We start from the raw sequence: 22,096 nt of genomic DNA on the forward strand, positions 1-22,096 counted from the left end.
TGGGTCGCACCGCAATCAGATGCCACCAGAAGAATTAATGCTTTGCTGCCCTTTGCTAAGGAGGCAGGCATCCTTCATTTTACCTGACCCCTTACCCCATCTTAGGCCACGGGCCATCGTTTCTAATAAAAGTTTCAATCAATCAATCAATCGTTTTTCGTTCTAACGTTACAAGCGTTTGTAGGTTAGTTAGCGACCTCTACAGATCAGCGGCATTTTAGTGTAAATATTGCATTTTAGTAAAGCAATATTACACATATTACAACCTACAACAAATATTAGAACCTGTATACCATAAAAAGTAACGTATTAAAGGTGTTGCCTGTCTTTTATTCGTCGTCTTAGACTTGCACGGTAATCTTGTCCGTGTCGTATCTACCATCGGCCCCATCGCGACATGCATCACGGCGACAATTTGCGTCTGCACTTTAGTCTGCTATCAGTCAAGCGTGGGCGAGCACAACAGCTGTTAGACATTTTGTTTGTACTTTAGCAATAAATCTGTATCTGCAACGGTGCTTACATAAAACGCCAATGTCGCTCAGAGCAACGAAATGCAGGTCGAACGCTGTCGTACGTACATTACGGAAAAATTTCCACGATGTTCATGCGGCGCACACCTACACTTCAATACGAGGTAAAACGCCATATACCTACAGAACTCAGGAAAAATGTGTGTGTTTCAGTGCGAACACGGATGCTATTGACAGTAGAACTTTACGCAGCCTCTTCGACGGGCCGTCCCGAGGATCCGTTGAAGGGAGTTCGGGTACTCGACCTGACTCGGTGAGGTGAAAAAAATGCTTAGTGAGCCTGCAGGACTTGTAAAAATTGGCTGCTCCTGTCACGTTATGCATTAATAGTCATACTGAATTCAGGCATACAAGATCACTGTTCGACTGTTTTCAGGATACTGGCGGGCCCTTACTGTTCCATGATTCTTGGTGACCTAGGTGCAGAGATAATAAAAATCGAAAGACCGGGTAAGGATGGGAGCTTTCGTCTTAATGTACGGCGCCAGTTTCGAATATTGTATAAGCTATAAACACCGCCATCGGCAAGTCTGATCAGCAGTTTTTTCGTTTTCTGCATCGCAGGTGTCGGAGACGAAACGCGGAACTGGGGACCGCCTTTTCTAGGAAATCAAAGCTGCTATTTTCTGTCAGTAAACAGAAACAAAAAGGTGCTACATACACTTTCCCCTTTCTTTGTCTCATCATCGTGAATCAACAGTATTCCCTCCGCTCCCTCCTTTCTCTTTAAAGAGCGTAGCCGTTGACTTGAAAAGTGCTGAAGGCGTTAGTCTGATAAAGAAGGTAAGCATTTTATCTGGTCAACGAGCACAAAATTGACTGTTTAAACTTTTTGAAACAGATCGCTGGGACATCTGATGTGCTACTGGAAAACTATCTTCCCGGAAAGCTAGACTCCCTTGGTCTTGGATACGAAGATATCAGGGCTGTTGCACCTCAAATTGTATATTGTTCCATAACAGGTATATGCAGACAAAGCTTGTAGCGTACGCATAGGTGTAAGAGGTTGTCTTCCATTATCAGTCGTGCAATTTTCCAAAAGCTAGGCTACAACTTATACAAAGAATAACAAGTTTTATCTCCTAAAGGAATTATGTGGTGTTGTAGCTATTGCATAATGGTAGCAGGCACCTAGCCAAAGTGAAACAACATAGGTACATTGTAAATAAACCAGAGGCAGCGCAAAACAGAGCAGTGAGGTCACCTATCAGACTTCTACATGTTACACAAAAAAAGTAACCGATTACAATTACTACATTAAAAAATGTAATTTGTTACTGCTACTAATTACAGCCCCAAGAAAGTAAATGAGCAATTACTTTAAACATTTGATTACTTTAAGTTACTTTCCACCTTACATTTATTAATATTGCACAGATACAGTAAATAAAACAAGCTGCACTGGTTCTTTCAATGCATCCTCTGCAGCCCTTCACACATTATTCTCACTAATTATTACTTTTCGAAATTTTCTTCGGTAATCTTCCCTTATTTTCTTGTGAAGGCATCTGGCAACGACACTGAAAACTCGCACTGTGTGTGCTAGAGAGAAGTGTTCTGTTGTAATGCACTAACACCATGCTCGCCATCTAGGATCTGCTAATACATCAGCACGGTTATTTAAGACGGGGCATGTCTATTCTCCCAACTGCACTGCATGCAAACAGGCAGGACACATTGAACACTTTCTGTGGTTTGCCCAAAATACCGAGGTGAAAAGAACGCTCTGCTTAATAAACTTCCGAAAAATTACTTTCAGCATCACCTGCAACACTTTGTGTCCCCAGAAGGGGTAGTTATAGCCCGCAAGAAAGCTTCAAGTCTTCATGTTGCATTCCTAAGAGAGACTGGTTTGATTAACATGTGGTGATCTACTGCAGTAATGTTGCAAGAGACGCTCAGCTGGAGAAATTCATCTGATCGACAGGCTAAACTTGGCATTTCCTAAAGCCCACCACCATCAATGCCACCACAACATTGTGGTTACTCAATGATGTGATTCTCGTTGTCTGGGTCCCCTATGAAGCACAGCACTTCATTGTTGCTGAGGCTAGAGAAAGGCGCTCCCAAAAGGGCCAGTGAAAAACTGAAATGTCGTCCATGGATAATTCTCTGACAGCGATGTCCGAAGAGGCTGTTGTCATCGAGCCGTAGAAGCGGTGTTTCAATTTGTCGGCCAACATCTGGTGGACCTCCTAGCGGCACCTTTCAATTGTTAGCCATTTAAACTTAAACAACTAATTATAATGGATGCCAGCAAACACTAACATTGCTTGAAAAGCTTAGGTGATCGAGGCATAACTGCAGGACACTAATTGCAGGAAGGAGGTAACCCGTGTACATGTTTTCATACCTTTGAACAATGTATGACCTTTGAACAATTTCCCACCAAGTGTAAATGTTCAAAGCTGAATAATGTAACTGGTTACATGTAATTGATTACTAAAATAAAGTATTTGAATTATAGTGAGTGCTACCGAGTAAACCATGTAATTGTTCAGTTACAATATTGTTATAAAATGTAATTGATCACAAGTAATTCTTCACATGTAATCCGCTATGCACAAGTGTGCCACCCGTATATAGTAATTCTATACTTGACACCTAGCATCACTGAACATGTACTTCTTCATTGAGCACCCACTACAACAATGCTTATGTTGAGGCTTCAACCAAAATGACTTGGATAATCCAAATATATATGGTTTAGCAGACCAGTACACTAGGGCTTTCCTGAGTAAATATCTAGGATGGCTTGTGCTGTTGTCATGGCTGCCCTGTCGCAGGACCATAAGCATGGCCAAAATAGGCCCCTCAATCCAACGTGCTACCCTTGGAGAGAATTCTGTGTGCCACATGGAAGCCATCTTTAGACATGAATGACGACATCACGTGATAGCCTCTATTCCTCAGGATCCAAAGAAAGACCATCAGACAATGTTTCTAAAGGCACTACTGTACCAACAGTATGATAGTTAGAAGTATAATGATATAGATACACAAGTAGTTTATAACAGTATATACTGTTGCCAGTTCTTCCAATAGTCTGAGGCACTACTGTGCACTCCAAAAGCCTATCATGTACAGGAATGTCCCTTGTGACATTGCAGTATTAATTAAGATTACTTGTTCAAATGCTCGCTATTCACACAAGCACATGTGTAGGTATCAGGGGAAATGAGGGGCTCAGTTGCTTAACAAGAACTACATGAAACCAACAGACAATAAAGTCAAGGAAAGCATAAGGGAAATAAACTTAAAAAGAAGATTAAAGGAACAAAAAACAAATGAATTGCTGGTTAGGGTTAAATTTTGTCCCAAAACTTTATAGTCTAAATAAACAGGGAAACAAGCATGGAATACAAGCTGCACTTACAACCTTTGCAATATGTATGTGGTGCCCTATAATGTGAGCATGAGACAGCAACATCTGTCCACTTTCTTAGATATATATGTATGCACATATTTATATCATAGCGTTTAGTGTAATGTAAGCTGTGAGAGTGTGGCTCTAGGTCACTTTTGTTTGAATAAATTGCTGCAGATGCTTTCATTGCAAATATGTTTATATCTGCCCAAACTGCAGGTTATGGACAGAAGGGACCATACAGGGAGCGTGCAGGCTATGATGTCATCGCTGCCTCTATGGGAGGTCTTCTACACATCACAGGACCCCATGGAGGTGAACCATGCAAAGTCGGTGTTGCTATCACAGACTTGGCAACTGGCTTGTATGCCCACGGCGCTGTCATGGCTGCACTTTTGCAGCGAAATCGCACAGGCAAGGGACAATGGGTCAACTGCAATTTGTTCTCAACCCAAGTATGTATGTCAGCACTGCTGATGAGGTGTACGCAGTAGTGTCAAATGCTTGGGCAGTCTTCCTGGGTCAGCGTCACCCTATGTGTAGCAGACAAGGTCTCCAGCCAACCCAGCCTGATAGAGCAGTGAATTGGGCTAGTTGGTGGATGTTCATTGTTTGTGTACTATGTACCACATGAACCAACTGGAACAGATAGACCTAACAGAAAGGAAAATATGAATAGGCATGGAGCAAAGATAATGCACTTCTTTGAGTTCATTTGCGTTTTTCATTCTGTTCACTCTGCTTTCCAACCCCACAGTTTTGTGCAGTACATAGTTCAATAACAATGAACAGCCCAAGAGAATCAGTGCTGGCTTGTACTATGCAATAGAGGGAGGAAGAAGCTTGAAATATATTTGATACTTTCATACTGTTTATAATCTTGTCACCCTGCTGTAATAGATGGCGTTAACTATTTTATTGCCTAGCTAGAGACATGTACTTGGCAATTCCACACTGACAGTACAGGGGTCATATATTGTAACAATCCACTTTTCAATTCTTTTCTTTTCGTACACTGCGCTACCGGTAATATGCAGAGACTTTTGAGCAAGTGAAAAAAAATCATTAAAATAATGACTCATTCATGATTGATTAATGATTCACAAGAACATCTGGTCCTAGCTTCTATCTATTATTTTTTTAGCTGTACTTTTATCATGCTTTACATTTGTATGCCATTTCTGCATTTATACATGGTACAAAAAATGTAATGCCATAATTTGCACTTTGTGTATATGAATTCAGTGACGTGCTTGATTCTTAGTTGGACGAAAGCTTACATGTCTTTTTAACAGCACCAAATGCAGAATACACACAAGAATGCCGTTGAAAAATGTTGTTTTAGTGATGTGCTTGATTCTTAGATGAAGGCTTAGGTGTATTTTTGACAGCACCAAATGCAGAATACACTCAAGAGTGCCATTGAAAAATTTTGTTTTAGTTTCCTCAGTATGCACTGACCTGTGCAATTGAGTACTGTCTTGAGCATCTGTATCTTATAACAGTTAAACCTCAATATAACGAAGTAGGCAAAATCGGCAATTTGCTTCGTTTTACTGAAATTTCGTTGTATTGAAATTCGAATGTTTATGTAAATGAGTACAGTCGCTGATCGACTTTTCGTACACCGAAAGGGGCCGCAAAATTTTCCGAATTATCGGGCAATCGAAACAAATTTGAATGAGAAAACAATTCAGTTTAATGAATTTGGGAGTCGGTGACGAATGATACGGTCTAATGCCACGTCGACGATATCTACACATCAGCGGTACGAATTAAGCGAAGCCAGCCACGCTTTTGAGTGCACTCCGTCGCCGCTGGTGATAGCGTCGCCTGCAATGGGACGACGCCATCATGAAAAGCGCCGGCAGCGGGGATCGAATGCTTCGACCCCGCTCCACCGGGTCACCGAAACTAGAGATTACGCAATCTCCAATACCGAACGCGCGGGAAGACACGATACGTATGATGTCACGCCGTCTCGGCACGCCCACTCTTTGCACACGCGGCAGAATACGCCTAAGCGCGGCTGCGCATGCGCCATGTATGCGCTCAGCCGCGCTTACCACGGCACCGCGCTTTCACTCACACCGAAAGCACAAAGTGCGCAGGGTGCGATAGGATCTTATCGCACTTGGACTTTATTGGAAGCGAGCTAGAATACGGTCGAGTGGGGCGAGCGCCTGGGGCGGCGCTGCGATCGAAGTGGATTTAAATGGATCGGGCCGCATCACGGTCGCGCCGTTGAAAATTGCTGGCGATTCTGCTCGACGGGGTCGTTCGTACTGCTTCGCGCGCTACTGTTTGCTATCAGACCACCCAAATAGTGTTTATAATTGGGTGACACGTATTGGTACCTTCTTTCTCTTCTTTATTTCATTTTATTGATCTTTAATGCTGCTCGGTGACTGCGCGAGCATTGCGGCCGCAGTGTCGGCTTTAATTCTACAATGTCATTCTACGGTTCCCTGTGGAGAACAAATATTTTTCTTGTCCTTTAAGCAGCATGTATCTCTCGTAGGTGTCTTTGCGCATATAGCTTTCCATCAGTAGGTCTTGCGAAACGCAGATGAAAAAAAAAAAAAAAAATCTATTTACCCTTTCTGCTTACCGCTTCAAACAAATGAAGCATATATGCTCCATCCGGTGCCATGTACTCAAATTTCCGGGAAGTATACTTATATATATAAAACTGCAGCACAACATTCCATTCATGTTTCTGCCTTCCTCGCATAACAGAATGCAGAGTAATTGGTACGGGTTCTCTTATTGCTGCCGGACCTCGGGCGCTGAAAACGGTTTTAGGTAGCCATTATATATGCTAATCTTTGGCCCATAAGTCGTATATTTTTGTGTAGTCCATACTTTAAAAAAAAATTAAGCAGCGCGCTAGCCTAATTAGTGGCTACATAGTGAATATGGCGTTATGCTGCTAAACACGAGCTCACGGGTTCAAACCAGGTCACGGAATTCGATAGGAACGAAATGGAAAAACACTCTTGTACTTCTGTTAAGGTGCACGTTAAGGACATCGCCTTCTAATCTTTCCCTACATTGCCAAGATTGTAACTGCACGCCAGAGTTAGATGAATGCGCAATATTGTACAGGCATAAGAATGAAGATACGCGTCTTATGGTAGCATGGCATATCTATAATGGTGGAAGTGCGTGCGTGAAGAAATGCCTAGGCAAATTTGCATAATGCACACTATTAGAGGGACTCCAATCTGTACTGGGTAAAGCGCAGTCGGCACCAGTATCAGTAGTTGCTAAATGTGCAGTTCAGAATTTACGCCGGTGCTATAATCGGTCTCATCTTCTTCGATGAGACACTGAATTGGACAGCGTTACAATGACGAGACTCTTGAAGGAGTGGTGGATGAGTTTCTCAGCGAAGTCCCGCTGTCACGTCTTCCACTTCTGTGGTATCAGCAAAACAGCCGACTAGCCCAGCAACATCTACCTCTGGAGCATGAAACTGGCTGGATGGGACTTTTCATGCGCAATAGATTGGAAAGCACGGGCCTGTGAACTGGCCCGCTAGGTCACCTGACCTCTCGTCACTTGATTTCTTTCTTTGAGGTTATGTGAAAGATCGTGCTTACATGATCGAGATGGACGTCAGATTATTTCAATGCAAAGATAATGGATGTCTGCCGTAGAATTCCGGCGTCGGTCATCAAGAAAGCCACTGAAGATGTGATAAAACAGACACAAAACTGCATAGCTGCAAAAAAGGAGTCCTATTCAAACAAGTCTTCTAGGCTAGTGTTCAGCGGCACTTACAAATTCATAGATAATAAGGGCGCACTGGAATCTAACTTTCTTTTTTTTTTTGCCGACATCCTGATTGCCAATTCGGCTCATTTAGAAGTGGTATATTTATTTTCTTGCACGCATCACTTTTGCATTTTCTCTACACGTTGGTCACTTCCCGGTCAGCTTAGCTCGCTTTCATTTTTTGACACGAGCCTGTTTTTGCAGCACGTATACACTTTCAAGAAAAATAAAACGGTCACATTAATTTGGCTTTGGTCCGAAGCAAGTTTCTGGCGATGCGGTGTGGTTTCTTTCGATGCAGTGTGAGCAAAGCTGAGATTTTGAAAAAATTCTATGCCTGTTACATTGCTTTTCGCATTTTGTGCGCGGTCAGAGTGGCGCTTCGGCCGCATAATCAAGGGGCTTTTGTTATCAATGTGATCAGCCAGCCTTCAGAGATGGATAATAAGTGTGACATCGAAATGAGAGGAAGGAATAGCTGCGAAGCCGCGAAATCTGCTGTTGGTGCTCCTTCCGTACCATTATCAAGGTGGTGCACTGTCTCTTCGGGTTTGTGACAGGCAATGCAGTTGCTTTCAATCAGCTTATTTGAGGGTGCTGCTTTATGATGTGGGTGGGAGCACACTCGCCTGGTATTTTTCATACTTCGCGAGGTTTCTTTGCCAGTCGTAAAAAATTCACGCAATTATTACGTTGCTGAAAGCACAGCAGTTAGATGTCATTTGGGGGTGCCTACAAATGCCTCATTGACACTTTGAAAATTAGGACAGCACTTCTCGAGTTACATAATTAATTGCAATTACCAAATTAAATCTCAGTAATGAAATAATTACTGGTGGCTACTCCACTGTACTGGAAACAATATGCACTAGGTTTTCTTCGAGTAATGCAACTGCTCTTTTTTTAAGTCTTGGTGCATGATAGTTGGAGAACACTGTATAATTCACTTAGTAATCAAAATGAGGCCAAGCCGCATTGACTCAAAATAAGACTCAACAGCAGTCATGCACAGTAGCGCTTAGACTCGGACTCACAGAAAAAGAAAAAAAGGGAGAGAGAGAGGCTGCAGTTTCGCCGGAAAGGCGAAGCAGTATTAGTGATAGCCAAGTACGCGACAATTACACGAAAAAAGATTAAACCACCGAGAGGACTCAGGGTGTGAACTTGAACTGTCTCCCACTATGGGGTCTTGTATATACTCATATAATGCCGTCACTTCAGTGTTCGATTCTTCGAAGTCACATTAAGTTTCTTCAAGTGAAAGAAATATATATATATATATATATATATATATATATATATATATATATATATATATATGGGATTCAGAAAGCTGGTCCCCCCCCCCCTCGTCAAAATGAAAACTCTCCACCTATGGCTCTAGGAATTACATTTGGAAATGCGGTTGTTTGCTTGAAATCAGGGGTACAATCAGGACTCGATGGCAACCAAAGGTCAGTGAGACGCCTCGCATTCGGCGCTCACGGAAAGGCTACAAATGAAGCTGTGCAGGGTGATATGGGCTGGACAAGTTTTGAAGTGAGGGAAGCTCACAGTAAAATTGATTACAAAGAACGACTGAGGCATATGGAAGAAAGTAAATGGGCTGGGAGAGTTTTTAAGTACTTGTACACGAAAAACATTGATTCACAGTGGAGGAAAAGAACTAGGAAACTTACCATGTATGGGGCCTCTGGGTGAGCAACACAGCAACAAAGAACGTCAAGCGGGAAGTCAGAGAGGCTGAAATAATGTCATTGGTGGCGGTAATGGAAAATAAACTTGCCATGAGTAACTACTTAAGAGGAAAAAATGAAATCAGGAAAGAAACAATTTACAATAACTCAAAGGGAAGCTCACTACTTTTTGAAGCGAGATCAGGATGCCTTAGAACACACACTTATAAAGCGAGATATAAGAAGGAAAAGAAGCATGTGCTTGCTGTGGTAAAGCTAGGGAAAAGATTGAGCAAGTTTTGTTAGAATGTGAAGATATCTGCCCAGCGGTCGATTTAGGCACCGCTGGCCTCCTTGAAGTCCTTGGTTTCAGCGAGAGCAGGGGGAAAGTAAATGTGTCACAACAGAGATTAGTAAGAGGCGATTGGAAAATTGGTGGAAGTAGGGAAACGACAAACAACGGAGGTGTACAAAACAAAGTTCACCATAGGGGGTCAGATAATTTGGTTATGGGAATTTGTTTCTTTTTTCCTTTTCTTTTTTAATCTGGGTAGGACATTAAGCAGTATAATAGCAAGAGCTTGGTGGCGCAACCCACCGCCCCGTTCCAAAGGGGAAGCTCATAACATCCATCCAGTACACCTTTCGGCCCACTCGACCATTGTCTAGTACCCTAGGTGAGCTCCACCACTGGAAAAGCTGGCACTGCCATCGGCATGACGTGGTACGAGGGATCACGTGGACACAGCGGCCGCATCAGCTGCTTTGAAAGCGCCGAAGCGAGCTGAAAATGAAAGTCCCACCTGCATTGCGGTTCTAATTAAGAGGGGAGCTTTTCCCACTTCGGATGTCTATTTGACAACATCTGAAAGTACTATAATAGGTAGTGGCTGCCTTAGAAGGCGTCCAACATGGTAGGCTATTGCTCGGTGCCGCAGTGCCGGACGTATGCAACGAAGCCCGGTGTCAGCTTTTACACGTACCCGCGGGACAAGAAGGTACTAATGTTGGATCGCAAAACTTGGAACCGGCAAGCAGCCATCAGCTACAAGTCGGGTGTGCAGCAAGCACTTCCGAGAGGAAGGTTTCTGCTACGGCGTCGGTGCTGCGTTGTTCAGTGAGTAGCAGAAAGTGCACACTGAGACACTCGCCCACACGTGCTACCTGGCTAATGTCATGAAGCTTTGATATATGAACTTGTTGATGCTAGGTACTGGCAAGTTCGCTGGAATGGAAACGGTAAGAAGCACACCAAAAAAGAGCATGGCATATGCTATTTCTGTTAGCTTCAAACAATGAATGTGTACTGGGTTAAGAAAAAGAAGTAATGAGAAATTGCTTGCTGAGAAGACCGATAAACATACAGTGCGATACAACTTGATAAAAAATTATACTGACATGTCCAAGAATTTAGAAAAAAAAAAAAGAGGTGACTGAATTGCCGCTACGGCACATTACAAGTCGCCGTAGGCATCGAAGTCCCTTTGTTTTAGCTTTTGAACAGCTTTGATAGGATGCACGCAACAATGGTTGCTTGTGTACTCTCAAATGCTCATAAGCCATGGCCTAAAGCTCACGGCAGGGTGCGAAAACACGCTTGCAGAGAAAGCGAAACATTGTGCACGGACATGCATGCAGGTGCGTAGTCAGTCGCTGCGAACTCGTGTGATCACTGCATTGTGTCTTTATTCCGTTATGCGCCATTTGGTTATACAGACAGCCCGCTATAAGAGTATATTTCACATAGTTTGCTCTCAGCGACTGCCTATCGTTCACACAAGAAACCGGTTTGAAAGACCCCATTGCGGCGACCGCGCGCAATGGGCGTTCGCTGTACATATTTCATAAAGAGATAGCGTCTGTAAACTATTCTATGCTTTCTGTTTGCCCAAGATTATTATTTTGACAGTAAAGAACTTCTGTTGTTTCGAGAGTACTTACAGAAATGTTCAGGAGGGCTCCCGCATCGAGTGCCGACAGCCAAACTTTTGATGAGTGCATCGCGTTATCCCTCATATACCTACTATGCAAGCGAGGCGCTTCCGACAGATAGCAACTCCATAAGTCCTCGCTGCCAATACAGAACATGATGCGGCTCTACTTCGGCGGTCGCTCTTGTCGCGCCGCGCGCGATTTGAGGGTACGTTTGGCAAGCAGCCACTTGGAATTCAATCATTTGACCATCTGCGTCCGTGGAAGCGAAATTTCGTTATACTGAAATCACGTACAAACACACTTCGTTATATTGAGATTCTAAATACATGGTCTTCTATGGACAAGAGGTTATGAAAAGTTAGACTTCTTTATATTGAAGTTCGTTACATAGAGGTTTCACTACATGCAATGTACATGTCATCCTCACACTTATAGCCGGAGCTTTAATGAAACTCCAAAATTGTGATGACTGTGCAGAGAAACAGCTTGATGAAACAAAATTAAGCAGGTATGCACACGAGGCCACTTCTGTTTTTACAAGTAAGGTCTGTCCAAATCATTCTGCACACCTTCAACAAGGTCATCACAGTTGAGAACTAGTTGATAACGAGTTTTTGCAGGGAGCCTGGCACTTGTTACACAAAGCCTGCTCAACTTTCCTGTAATTGCTGGGAATTCTATAAATTAATTTTGCTAGAAGCCCGAACAGGATGAAGCAAATGGCAATGTGCAAATGCACGCTGCCATGCTGCACCAGTTCGACCAACAGCAAAGTTCTCGATCTCCTAAACTAGTCCAGAAATTGCAGATGAACTGAAAGGATATAAAGGCATCGTGAGCTCAGTGTGCACTCAAGTGGTAAACATTGCATGCCTCATTTTCATAACAAGCCTCTACTGGAAGAGTTTGTAAAGGTAAAGAAATATGGCATTTGAGCAAGTGTGAGCATGAACAAATGATAAGACATGTGATGTGACGGTGCTTCTTTCTCGCCAAGGTATCTGTGTTGGCCAACATAGCTTCCAACTACCTCAATGCTAACCTTGAGGCCAGCCGCCATGGGACAAGCCACGAAAGCATTGTGCCATATGCTGCATTTGAAACGCTGGACGGCTACATCACAGTGGGAGCTGCAAGTGAAGGCCAGTTCAAGGTCTTCTGCAGGGTCCTGGATGTTAATGAGCTCCTGTCTGATCCTCGTTTCAAAGACAATCCAAGCCGTGTCCAAAACAGGGATGCCCTAGTTGAAATTTTGAATAAAAAGTGAGTAGCAGTGTAGGAGATGTGACACAACAAGATAAAGAAACGTGCATAAAATTGTAATTTCGTAAAATGGGCCTAGCATTTTCTTTCTGTAAGCAGCTGTTGTTTAGTAATACGAAATTGGTCAATTCAAAAAAAAAAAAAAAAAAGAAATGTTACAATCGTAGCTGTACTCTTTCTCTGAGGAGAATGTAACAGAAGGAATTTGACTACGGGCAACTTTTTGACGTACACATTCACAGGCCAACACCAGAGCTGACAACACGCAGGAAGTGACTTTGGAAACCTCCCTAAAACTGCCAAAACATTTTGTAGGTTTAAGCTCAAGACAACAAAGGAGTGGCTGCAGCTTTTTGAAGGCTCTGGCATACCGTATGGGCCCATCAACACCATTCAGCAAGTGTTTCAAGATCCTCAGGTGGGTGCGCAAACAGCAGTGCACCAGCAAACATTAGCAACCAACCAAATTGAGTGCAACTTTGGGAGGCACACAGTTGGTGTCCTGCCTCTCTTCATTGTGGCCAGCATAGATCAGAAATACATTTATGCTTTTAATGATTACTTCTGCAGACATGCTACCAGTAGTAGGTAACAGAAATTTGTGAAGGGATGAGTGGGAATGCCTTTTATGCTTATCTGAGACTGCAATTAGGCATTGCTGCATACTGGGTCACAATGTGCTGCAACACTAGAGCATAAAACACAGATGCATGCTAAATTCTAATATATTTTTACTAGTTTGTTACAGTTTACACAAACTGTGCATATATGTGGCTTTTTTGTGAGTGTATGTGTGTTTCTGTGCATTAAGCATGCCCATGCAGCAATTATCAGAGTGAGCTGTACGTTTGCAGGGCAAGGAAATGGTGGTAAAGCTTCCGCACAAGACTGCTGGCACAGTGTCCTTAGTCGGTGAGCTCCTCTTCCTTGATCCTGTACAATGAAACAAAGCCCGTAAAAGGCTGCACAAAGGTGAACTAAGTTTTATCTGGTACTCCTTTAACATATTTTCGCAGTTGTTTCCACCACTGTCACGACGTGGAAGGCAATAGTCCTGCCTATGTATTTTGTGGTTTTTGTTATGTTATGCTCTGTAAAATGTACTGTAATTGTGCATTGTATCTTGTATGATCTCACCAATGCACATTTGTGATTGTGCCTCAGTACAACGACCTTAGCAGGTGCTGTACATATGTGTATAAATACTTAAAATTATCATCTTCACGTTACTAAAGGTGTAAAGGTGCTCACAGACTTAGTCAGCACACACAAGTCAACAAAAGGTTGTTTCTATACAGCTAAAAGGCCAACTGCAGCAAAATATTGAACCACTTAAAAAGCCTAATTTCTGATATTGCAGATACAGACCAGCCTTCATAGAAATTGAAGATCTGAATTAAACAGATACATTATAAAGAAGGTACAAAAGAATCAATGTTTTTGATATCATGACTGAAGGAAACAAAAGCTGCCATTTATCACTAGCCATAAATGATCCAGAACCAGCAGTGGCCACATACCAAGGTGCAACAATGTGACCAACACGTGTGTGCAGTTCTGGTATTCGTGCCTGAAAAGTCACATTGTATGCACAGCTCCTCATTAGCACGATTCAATATGGCAGTTGGTACAGTGTAAGCATGAGCATGTAGCCAAGAGTAAGAATAACAGTATCTGGTGTTATGACACATGGAAATCGAAGCATTGAAAAGAAGGATTTAAAAAAAAAAAGGAAAGAAAGAACAGCAGTTGAAAGCAATAAAATCACAGACAGTAACCACGATAGAGTGTATAAGCGCGACTGAACGAGGACGTAGAAAGAAACATATACACAGAGATAGCGCTACACTTTCAACTATAGATTTCATTTTCGCATGCATGCATATGCATATGTGTGTGTGTGTGTGTGTGTGTGTGTGTGTGTGTGTGTGTATATATATATATATATATATATGTATATACTGTACGTGCGGAAACAAACGTGACAGGAAAAAAAATAACATTCAGTGGTGCATATCGATGAACTGTACGCATGTGCAGGGCATGGTGAAAACATATACTGCAATGGTTACAAAGATAAACCGAGGAATCGTATCTCCTTTTCAGATAGCAACACTGATGGCTTGCTCACATACCTTTCCTGTAATTTTGCAATTTTGTAAGCTTCCACAATCTCCCTTGTCATCCTGCTTTAAGCCCTATACAGAATGGAAGTACTTTCAAACATGGGTTTGCAGGAACAATCTCGGCAATGAATACCAAAATGACCTGAGATTACCCTAGTGACGTTATATTGATGCTCTTTTAATGTCTCATTGATGCATTTGCCAGTTTGACCAACATATGTTCTGCACAAAAACCTAATTCCGCACGAAAACCTAAACCGAAAATAAGATCTATAGTTGAAAGTGAAGCGCTGTCTCTGGGTATGTTTCTTTCTACGTCCTCGTTCAGTCGCGCCTATACACTCTATCATGGATTTTAACCAACTAGCCCGCCAACGTGTTTTAACAGGCAGTAACACTGCAACAGTAGAAAAAAAGGGAAAAATACATGTTTATAATCACTACACAATGAGCAAGTGAAATATTACCAAGATTTTTGACCTGGGAAGAGCTTGGTGGGCCTCACAAAGGCAACACTTCACACGTGCAGCCAAATATAACTTTTGGTTTGAAATAAAACTCCACCTTGCAAATCCGGACAAACGCTCTGCATTTAAATTATTTGTGTACCACCTCATAGTGCTAGTTATTCGTTGCCGATATTGGAATGCCAGTTCAAAATAGTATCTGAGAAAATGAGCAACAGCTATGCTAATTCAGAAAAGAACAAAAGAAAACACAGTTCATCATCATCATCATCATCATCATCAGCCTGATTACGCCCACTGCAGGGCAAAGGCCTCTCCCATACTTCTCCAACTACCCCGGTCATGTACTAATTGTGGCCATGTTGACCCTCCAAACTTCCTAATCTCATCTGCCCACCTAACTTTCTGTCGCCCCCTGCTACGCTTCCCTTCCCTCGGAATCCAGTCCGTAACCCTTAATGACCACAGTTCAAGGGAATGGTTAATAGATATGAAAATGGTATGTTGCAGAAGCATTGTTCTAGAAAGCTAATAATCTGGACATTACTGCTAACAATGTGGTATCTGCATGGTGACGTTCTAACTGTGAATGATGCAGGCCCTGCAGTGGAGTTCAGTGATGGCATGAACCAAGTTCGATCACCCCCACCTCTACTTGGAGAGCACACAGATGAAGTGCTGTCAGAGTACCTTACTGCAGATGAGATCGCCCGACTTCGAGCAAAGAAGGTCATTGCGTGACAAAGACTTGAAAATGTTGAAAATTGTGCAGTTTTGCACAAATATACTTTTTCTTATAAGTACCACCTGACAGAAAAATAATTCTTTTTGTATAAAGGCTTGTATTTTTAATCCGTGTCCCGCTTCCTGACTGCACAGCATGCTGCTATACACTCAGCTATGACTGGCATGATTTTGGACAACCTTTTGAGCATACTGAAACGCAATACTTGCATAAGTGCACTCCTAGAAGTTAAGTTCAGTAAGCAATTATGCATGCCCTTCAAAGCAATATAAAGAAGACCTTTTGAAATTGCCACCAACTAAAATTTGATACTGTAAATAAGACTGCCACTAGCATGAGTGAAAATATGGCAACCAAGGAATCTCAACATCATAAACATTAAGCGACTCATGATTCCTTGCAGTTTCTTAGTAAAAAAGAAATCAAACATCACACCATATGTCGTATGTCGCTGGGCATTAGCGTAATTTCCATGGGAGTGTGTGCAACGTAGCACATACAGAATTATAGAATCCTATCTATGAACTTTAGAACAAACTCAACAAGTGCTCTAAAGCTGTGACTGGCTTATCCAAGATAAACTTGGCACAATGCTAATAGGGTTTGACAGCTGACTGCATGACTTCTCCATAGGTATTAGGAATGCAGGATGAACCATGAACTGTCTACTTAGATGGCATTGGCCACCAAGAACACAGCTGCATTTGGTATTTAACACAATGCTCAGACAATGATACTTCTAAAGCATTCCTTAGTTTTTGTTAGTGTGTGACCACAATGGACGTCTGCAACTCTGTTCAAAAAGCTCTAGCAGCAGCGTCCTACATGACACTTAAAAAGAATCTTTTTGACTTGGACACACCCATGCCTGGTCAACTCAAAATTTCAAGGGTGGGTTTCCACCAAGGTGATGAAAGTGAAATGTCTATAAAGGAAGCCTGCACAGAAGAACTTAATTAGAACAGAGATAAAGGGCTTTCTTCTTTTGCGGTAATGCGGCTTTCCATGCTTTGCTGGGAATGAGTACAACACACGGTTTTCTTTACCGACTTTAACAGTGACAGAACCATAAAGTGATAAGCTGACGATGTGTCCCTAAGACACATATCCATGACCTGCCAAGCAAATGCTGGTTCATTTTCAGACAAACACGGGGTGCATATTTGATCAATGATGCAATTCATTTGCATTGAGGCATGGTTTGTACATGAATTTGTGGATGATGTTCCGGTGATTGACTACTTTAGGAGGAGCTGTCGTAGTCAAGTTTGCCAGTTCCTCCCAAGCCTTCAACATCTACTTCAGTCTCGGTTGCGTTGAGCATGTTCAGCGTTATGTCTGCACAGAACACACAAGGAAGCCCAATCAAACACTGCTTAGATGAGAAACTTCATAGGCTTTTTGACACTTTTAAGTTTTAAGGAAAAAGGAGAAGGAAAATATGACACACATTAGTGATCCCAATGAAATACAGAAGGAGCTGCAGATTTAAGAAAAACTTTGAGCCACTAAATCCAAATTTCAATTACATCTTGCCAGATGGCTTAAGAGTAATTCAAGAACAGTGATTTTTTTTGTGTGAAACAAAGCGAACACTTATTACAAATGTCTGTAAGGACTAACTACACAGAGTATTATTGTTACTCAATTCAGCAAACAACAAAGCAAGGATATAAGAAGAAGAAAAAAAGATAAGATTCAATTTTTTTAAATCGATTTCTGTGAGCCTCTGCAAACATCTGCATTCACCCTTTTGGCTTCATAACTCACCAGCAGACTTTGTAGCAGCTTGCAGGCCAGCGGCTAAGGTTGGTTGTGGAGGTGGTGGTGCTGCCTCTGCCTTGGGCGGTGCCTTTTTGATGGGGATGCCTGCCTCCTCATATGCCTTACGCTTCATGCTGTTCTTGATCTGACTGCTGCAGGGAACCATAACGTGTGCACACAAAACTTGCACCAAAGACCACAGGACCTAACTAGTAAATACAGCACATTGCCATCTGGCAAGTGAATTAACGAAACATTGCCAAACTTGCTTACTGATGACTCGACACAACACTTAACCAACAATGACTGCACAAGAAAACCATGTTGTGATAGTGCATGCATAAAAGGTGAATGTGTCATTATTAAAGATGAGAAGAAATCTTTAGGAATGCTTTATTCAAGAACCAAAGTATGTGAATGAAGAAGCTGCATGTCTGAAAGAATTCTCTGAAAATTTAGAGGAAATTGTGAGTATGCCAGGCTAAGATGTAATAATGACCTGTGTGCTAGTGATGACATAGTTTATTTCTAGAATCTGACCAGAAGTCGGTGAGAAATCAAGCCATTCGTGGGAGGACTTTTTATGAGATTAGCATTTTTCGCCTACTTCAGAAACTTTGTACCTGTCTATTTATGTCTTTACACTGCTTGTCCCAGTGACCCAAGTTGCCTGCTTGCTTGGGTGACTAGCTATATGCTGGCTGCTTTCCTGCCAAGAACACAACATGGGCCACTGGGAATATGTGCAGATAGACAACTGGCTGCTGTCTGACCTAGTAGACAACTTGGGTTATCTGGTATGTTCCTGAATAAAAAACTCCCACTCCATAATTACATAACATTAAAGTCTCTACTAATAATGAATTTGCCATGACCAAATTACAGATCATATCCGCCACCACTTGAATGCCAAACACATTAATGCAGATAATTGTCAAAGGATGTGTTCTGCCTAATTTCGGAATTAGAGGGATTGGCCAGCAAATTTGCAATAGTGCTCAAAGTGGTTTTTGTCTACAGAAACCGGAATTTGACACAAGCACGCCAGACAACATCATTACCATGACATGCATACTGCATAGAAATATTTAAATCAGTTCAGGTAAGGTCAAAATGTTGCTTCAGCTTGTTCGCTAACATGGAGCACCTGGTTACTACTGCAAGGTGCGCTCACATGACACACCATACACCACTGAGCAAAAGTGTATGTGAATGCTGTGGTTATCACAAAGACACTTGCAATACAGGTGTCATATTGCTGGAAAGTACTGCACTCGGAACACAACCTCAATCGAGTATGGCCATAGCTGCCAACAACTCTAAAATGGCAGACTTCTACAAAACAGGTGAAGCTTGTTGTGAGCTTCATTTCACTGCAAGGTGCGCTGAAATTAGAATCATGGCTCATTAAGCATGGCACTATTAAATGCAAGCAAATGCAGCAGCGCAAAGAAAGATCATGGTTATTTATAACCTTTTGTGTGCTATCTTGATCCCTGTGAGTGTGAACACAACAGCTCACGACCACACATCAAAGCAAACCTGCACAGGCCCAGTGATGATTAGTCATGGCTTCCTGCCGTAAGCTGCACTTCGCTTCACTGCATCATAGGCTTGTGGGTCAAAATAATGTAGCAGACAACATGAAGCCACACCTGTGCAACTTTGCTTCAATGTATGGCTGTGCTCCCACATTTCTGCTAACAGGGATCAAGGTAGTACTTAGATACTAGCTTTTTATACTCTCAGACAGTACAAGCTAACTCACACAGCAGTATGGCATACTCTGAAATGAAAACTGTAGTATATTACTCAATCAGTTTAAACTGGTGAAGTATTTGTTCAGAGCTCTCTTTTCACCCATTTCGCAGGAGAGGGTTTAATACTAGGGGACAATACAAAGGACAAACTTCCTTTCTTTATTTTCACATTTAATCTTGGTGCCAGTACATCAGTCTAACATTATGGATCTTAAAGTACATTTGTCCACTTTGGCCATTCTTAGTGCAGGAAACATCCTAGAAACTTGCTGGATGACTCTTTGGCTTTTCTAGAATTCTAGTACAGCCTTCTTGCCAAGAAAAAAATTACTCGGCCTGAGCAGACGTAATGAAAATTCACAATGTCATGGTGAGCAGGTACAGGAGCTTCAAGACTGCTTTGCTACTCGTCTTTAAGTTTTGCATCTTTTCTGTGTTACCAAGCGTCTTCTCGTGGTAAGAGTGGCCACTTCGCTATTGCAGAAGCATGATATACTTATGCTGCACAACTTAGTATTGTGCTTTAGTATCAATCTCCTTAAATGTAATCACTGAGCAGCAGAAAGGTGGACAATTGCAATTTTGCGACAGTGCTACATTTAGCAGCAGTGTTCATTTTCAACATAAAAGTTGAGCACTGCAGCTAGGTACAAAGATACATTAGGCATCAACTAGAGAAAAGCAACAATAAGGCTATCTATTTCTGTACATCTGTGCTTAGGACAGACAATGTCACAGTAAATTACAAACAGCATTGCTTGTAGGGCCGCGAACTTACATGGTGCGATTCTTTATGTGATCGCTAAGTTTATTCAGGTCGTCTCCAAAGCGCTTCACTGCACTGCGCAGCATCTCGACCTCGTCGTCAGTCCACTTGCCCCTGCGTGGGCATTACCAACTCAGCACCACTTCTGGCTCTCCTTGCAAACGACGCACGAGGGCATGATACGAGACTTGCATAAAGCGTGGTCAAACCTTGCTAGTTTTACACACTTAGCGCATGCAACAATTTCAACAGTTGGTAGTGGAGAAGTATTGTTTGAGTGGCAATTTTCGTGGCTAGCAAACAGGTGCGAAACTCAGACGTGCAATGATGCTGATCCTAAATGGATCATAGAGTAACATTACTTAAATCCCGGAGCTTTACGTGTCAAAGCCACAATCTGATTATGAAGAACACTGTAGTGGGAGGCTCCACATTAATTCTGACAACCTGGGGTTCTTTAACGTGCGCCCAGTGCGCGGTACACGAACGTTTTCGCCCATCGAAGTGCGGCCGCCGTGGCCAGAATCGAACACGCGACCTCGATCTCAGCAGCGCAACGTCATAGCCACTGAGCTACCGCAGCGGGTATGGCTCGCCTTTAAGTTCACTTAATACCATATTAAAATGGTTTAACAACAGCACTGTCTCAGTTATATGCGCCGATGTACCGTTTTCCCTCCTCCGAAGCTACGTAGTTCAGCCCATCGCTGCACATTGTTACGCAACGATACTCCAATATAAGCGTTATTTTACTATATCTGGCACCAGACACGTTTGGGTATTGTCTCATTGTGCTGTTGACTGTGGACCAAATGAATTTTTCGATGCAGGCACGGTCAAGGCTCGTATCAGACCAGTTATCGCAATTCCGCACGCAGAGTCGAAGCAGAAGGCGCTGATGGTAATACTCACCCGGCTGGCGATGGCTCGGAAGCAGAGTACAGCTGCACAGCCAGTTCACCGAGCTTGGTGAACGCAGCTCCCGCGGCTGTGAAAATTTCCCCCACCTGCGGAACACAACAAAAAACGGCGCGGCCACTTTTTGGAGCGGCCAGGTAACCTTAACGTAGAAGAATGATTAACCCCTGAATTCGTAAGGATCACACGTCAAACAAGCTGCCACTTTTTCTTACAGCTGCAGCGCGAAACGCTTACAGCCGCGTCTGCAACTGTCATGCTTCAAACTTCTGTGGCAAATTTTGCTTGTCTCTGCAGATTATTTCGCTCTTGATGAAGGAAGAGAAACGATCCAGAGAAGCAACGATTCGCCGCGCATAGAAACTTACCTTGCTTGCACTCCCATGACTCATTTTTACCGCCAAACGTAGAGCGTGTCAAACGCCTTGCAAGTTGTTTACGAGTGCTACAGTTCAACATTTAACGCCATTGTAAGCGCCGCCATCTTATAACCGGATTTGTCTACGACGTGGTCTACGGCTTATGTGCTCACTACGTAAATAGAGGAGGTGCTGGTCAACGTTCTTGGTGCTGGTTGCATAGATACAGTGAACTAGAAGCAATTCTAGTACACTGTAGCATAGAAAAACTCTATGGCTAGTTGTACGTACGCTTGCAGCAGACTGCAGTTACCAAAAACGACGTCATGGCCACATTGCATAAACAAAAAAAAAAGTTTCTGAAGACAAGCCAAGGCGATCCTGTTGCGCACGGTGTGCCGCCATAATTAAATGATTAAATCTTGTGGAACTTAAGGGTCTTGCCAGAGTGACTTAGCCTGGCTACAGCTAGCATGGCAAACTCTTCGCAAGTGGCTACTTTTCCTACCAGAAGATGGGAAAACAACATTACCGCCATTCCACGCCTGAGCAGCAAGATGAGGCAAGGCAGCGACTTGGCAGGGACCTGCTTAAATCAGACCCTGTATGTCTATTTGCCCGGTATTTGCTCGCACCT

At 42.7% G+C, this 22,096-nt stretch overlaps 2 protein-coding genes across 10 annotated transcripts; one reads left to right on the forward strand and one right to left on the reverse strand.

Moving 5' to 3' along the window:
• Positions 1-419: 419 nt before the first annotated feature.
• On the forward strand, positions 420-15,999 carry LOC126542969 (succinyl-CoA:glutarate CoA-transferase). 6 transcript variants are annotated; one of them, XM_055077517.2, is made up of 11 exons: positions 420-637; positions 714-786; positions 910-983; positions 1,098-1,183; positions 1,266-1,316; positions 1,375-1,495; positions 4,120-4,355; positions 12,289-12,554; positions 12,870-12,972; positions 13,409-13,466; positions 15,746-15,999. In XM_055077517.2, exons 1-11 carry the CDS (start codon positions 535-537, stop codon positions 15,886-15,888), a joined length of 1,314 nt encoding a protein of 437 aa, XP_054933492.1. In that variant the 5' UTR covers positions 420-534; the 3' UTR covers positions 15,889-15,999. The 6 variants fall into 6 exon arrangements, with proteins under 6 accessions (XP_054933492.1, XP_050046056.1, XP_054933496.1 ...); XM_050190099.3 differs by having other exon boundaries at positions 726-786; XM_055077521.2 differs by lacking the exon at positions 12,870-12,972 and having other exon boundaries at positions 15,746-15,836.
• Positions 13,269-22,084, reverse strand: LOC126542971 (BPTF-associated chromatin complex component 1). Of its 4 annotated transcripts, XM_055077522.2 has the most exons (6): positions 21,469-21,706; positions 21,095-21,189; positions 20,195-20,296; positions 17,663-17,808; positions 17,100-17,230; positions 13,269-13,487 (listed from the first exon to the last, which is right to left on the reverse strand). In XM_055077522.2, the coding sequence occupies exons 1-5, from the start codon at positions 21,490-21,492 to the stop codon at positions 17,136-17,138; spliced, it is 462 nt and encodes a 153-aa protein (XP_054933497.1). In that variant the 5' UTR covers positions 21,493-21,706; the 3' UTR covers positions 13,269-13,487; positions 17,100-17,135. The 4 variants fall into 4 exon arrangements, with proteins under 4 accessions (XP_054933497.1, XP_054933498.1, XP_050046060.1 ...); XM_055077523.2 differs by lacking the exons at positions 13,269-13,487; positions 21,469-21,706 and adding an exon at positions 21,992-22,084 and having other exon boundaries at positions 17,051-17,230; XM_050190103.3 differs by lacking the exon at positions 13,269-13,487 and having other exon boundaries at positions 17,051-17,230; positions 21,469-21,704.
• Between the last annotated feature and the right edge of the window lie 12 nt (positions 22,085-22,096).

The sequence above is a fragment of the Dermacentor andersoni genome, chromosome 2 (genome assembly GCF_023375885.2).
Source record: "Dermacentor andersoni chromosome 2, qqDerAnde1_hic_scaffold, whole genome shotgun sequence".
Lineage (NCBI taxonomy): Eukaryota > Metazoa > Arthropoda > Arachnida > Ixodida > Ixodidae > Dermacentor > Dermacentor andersoni.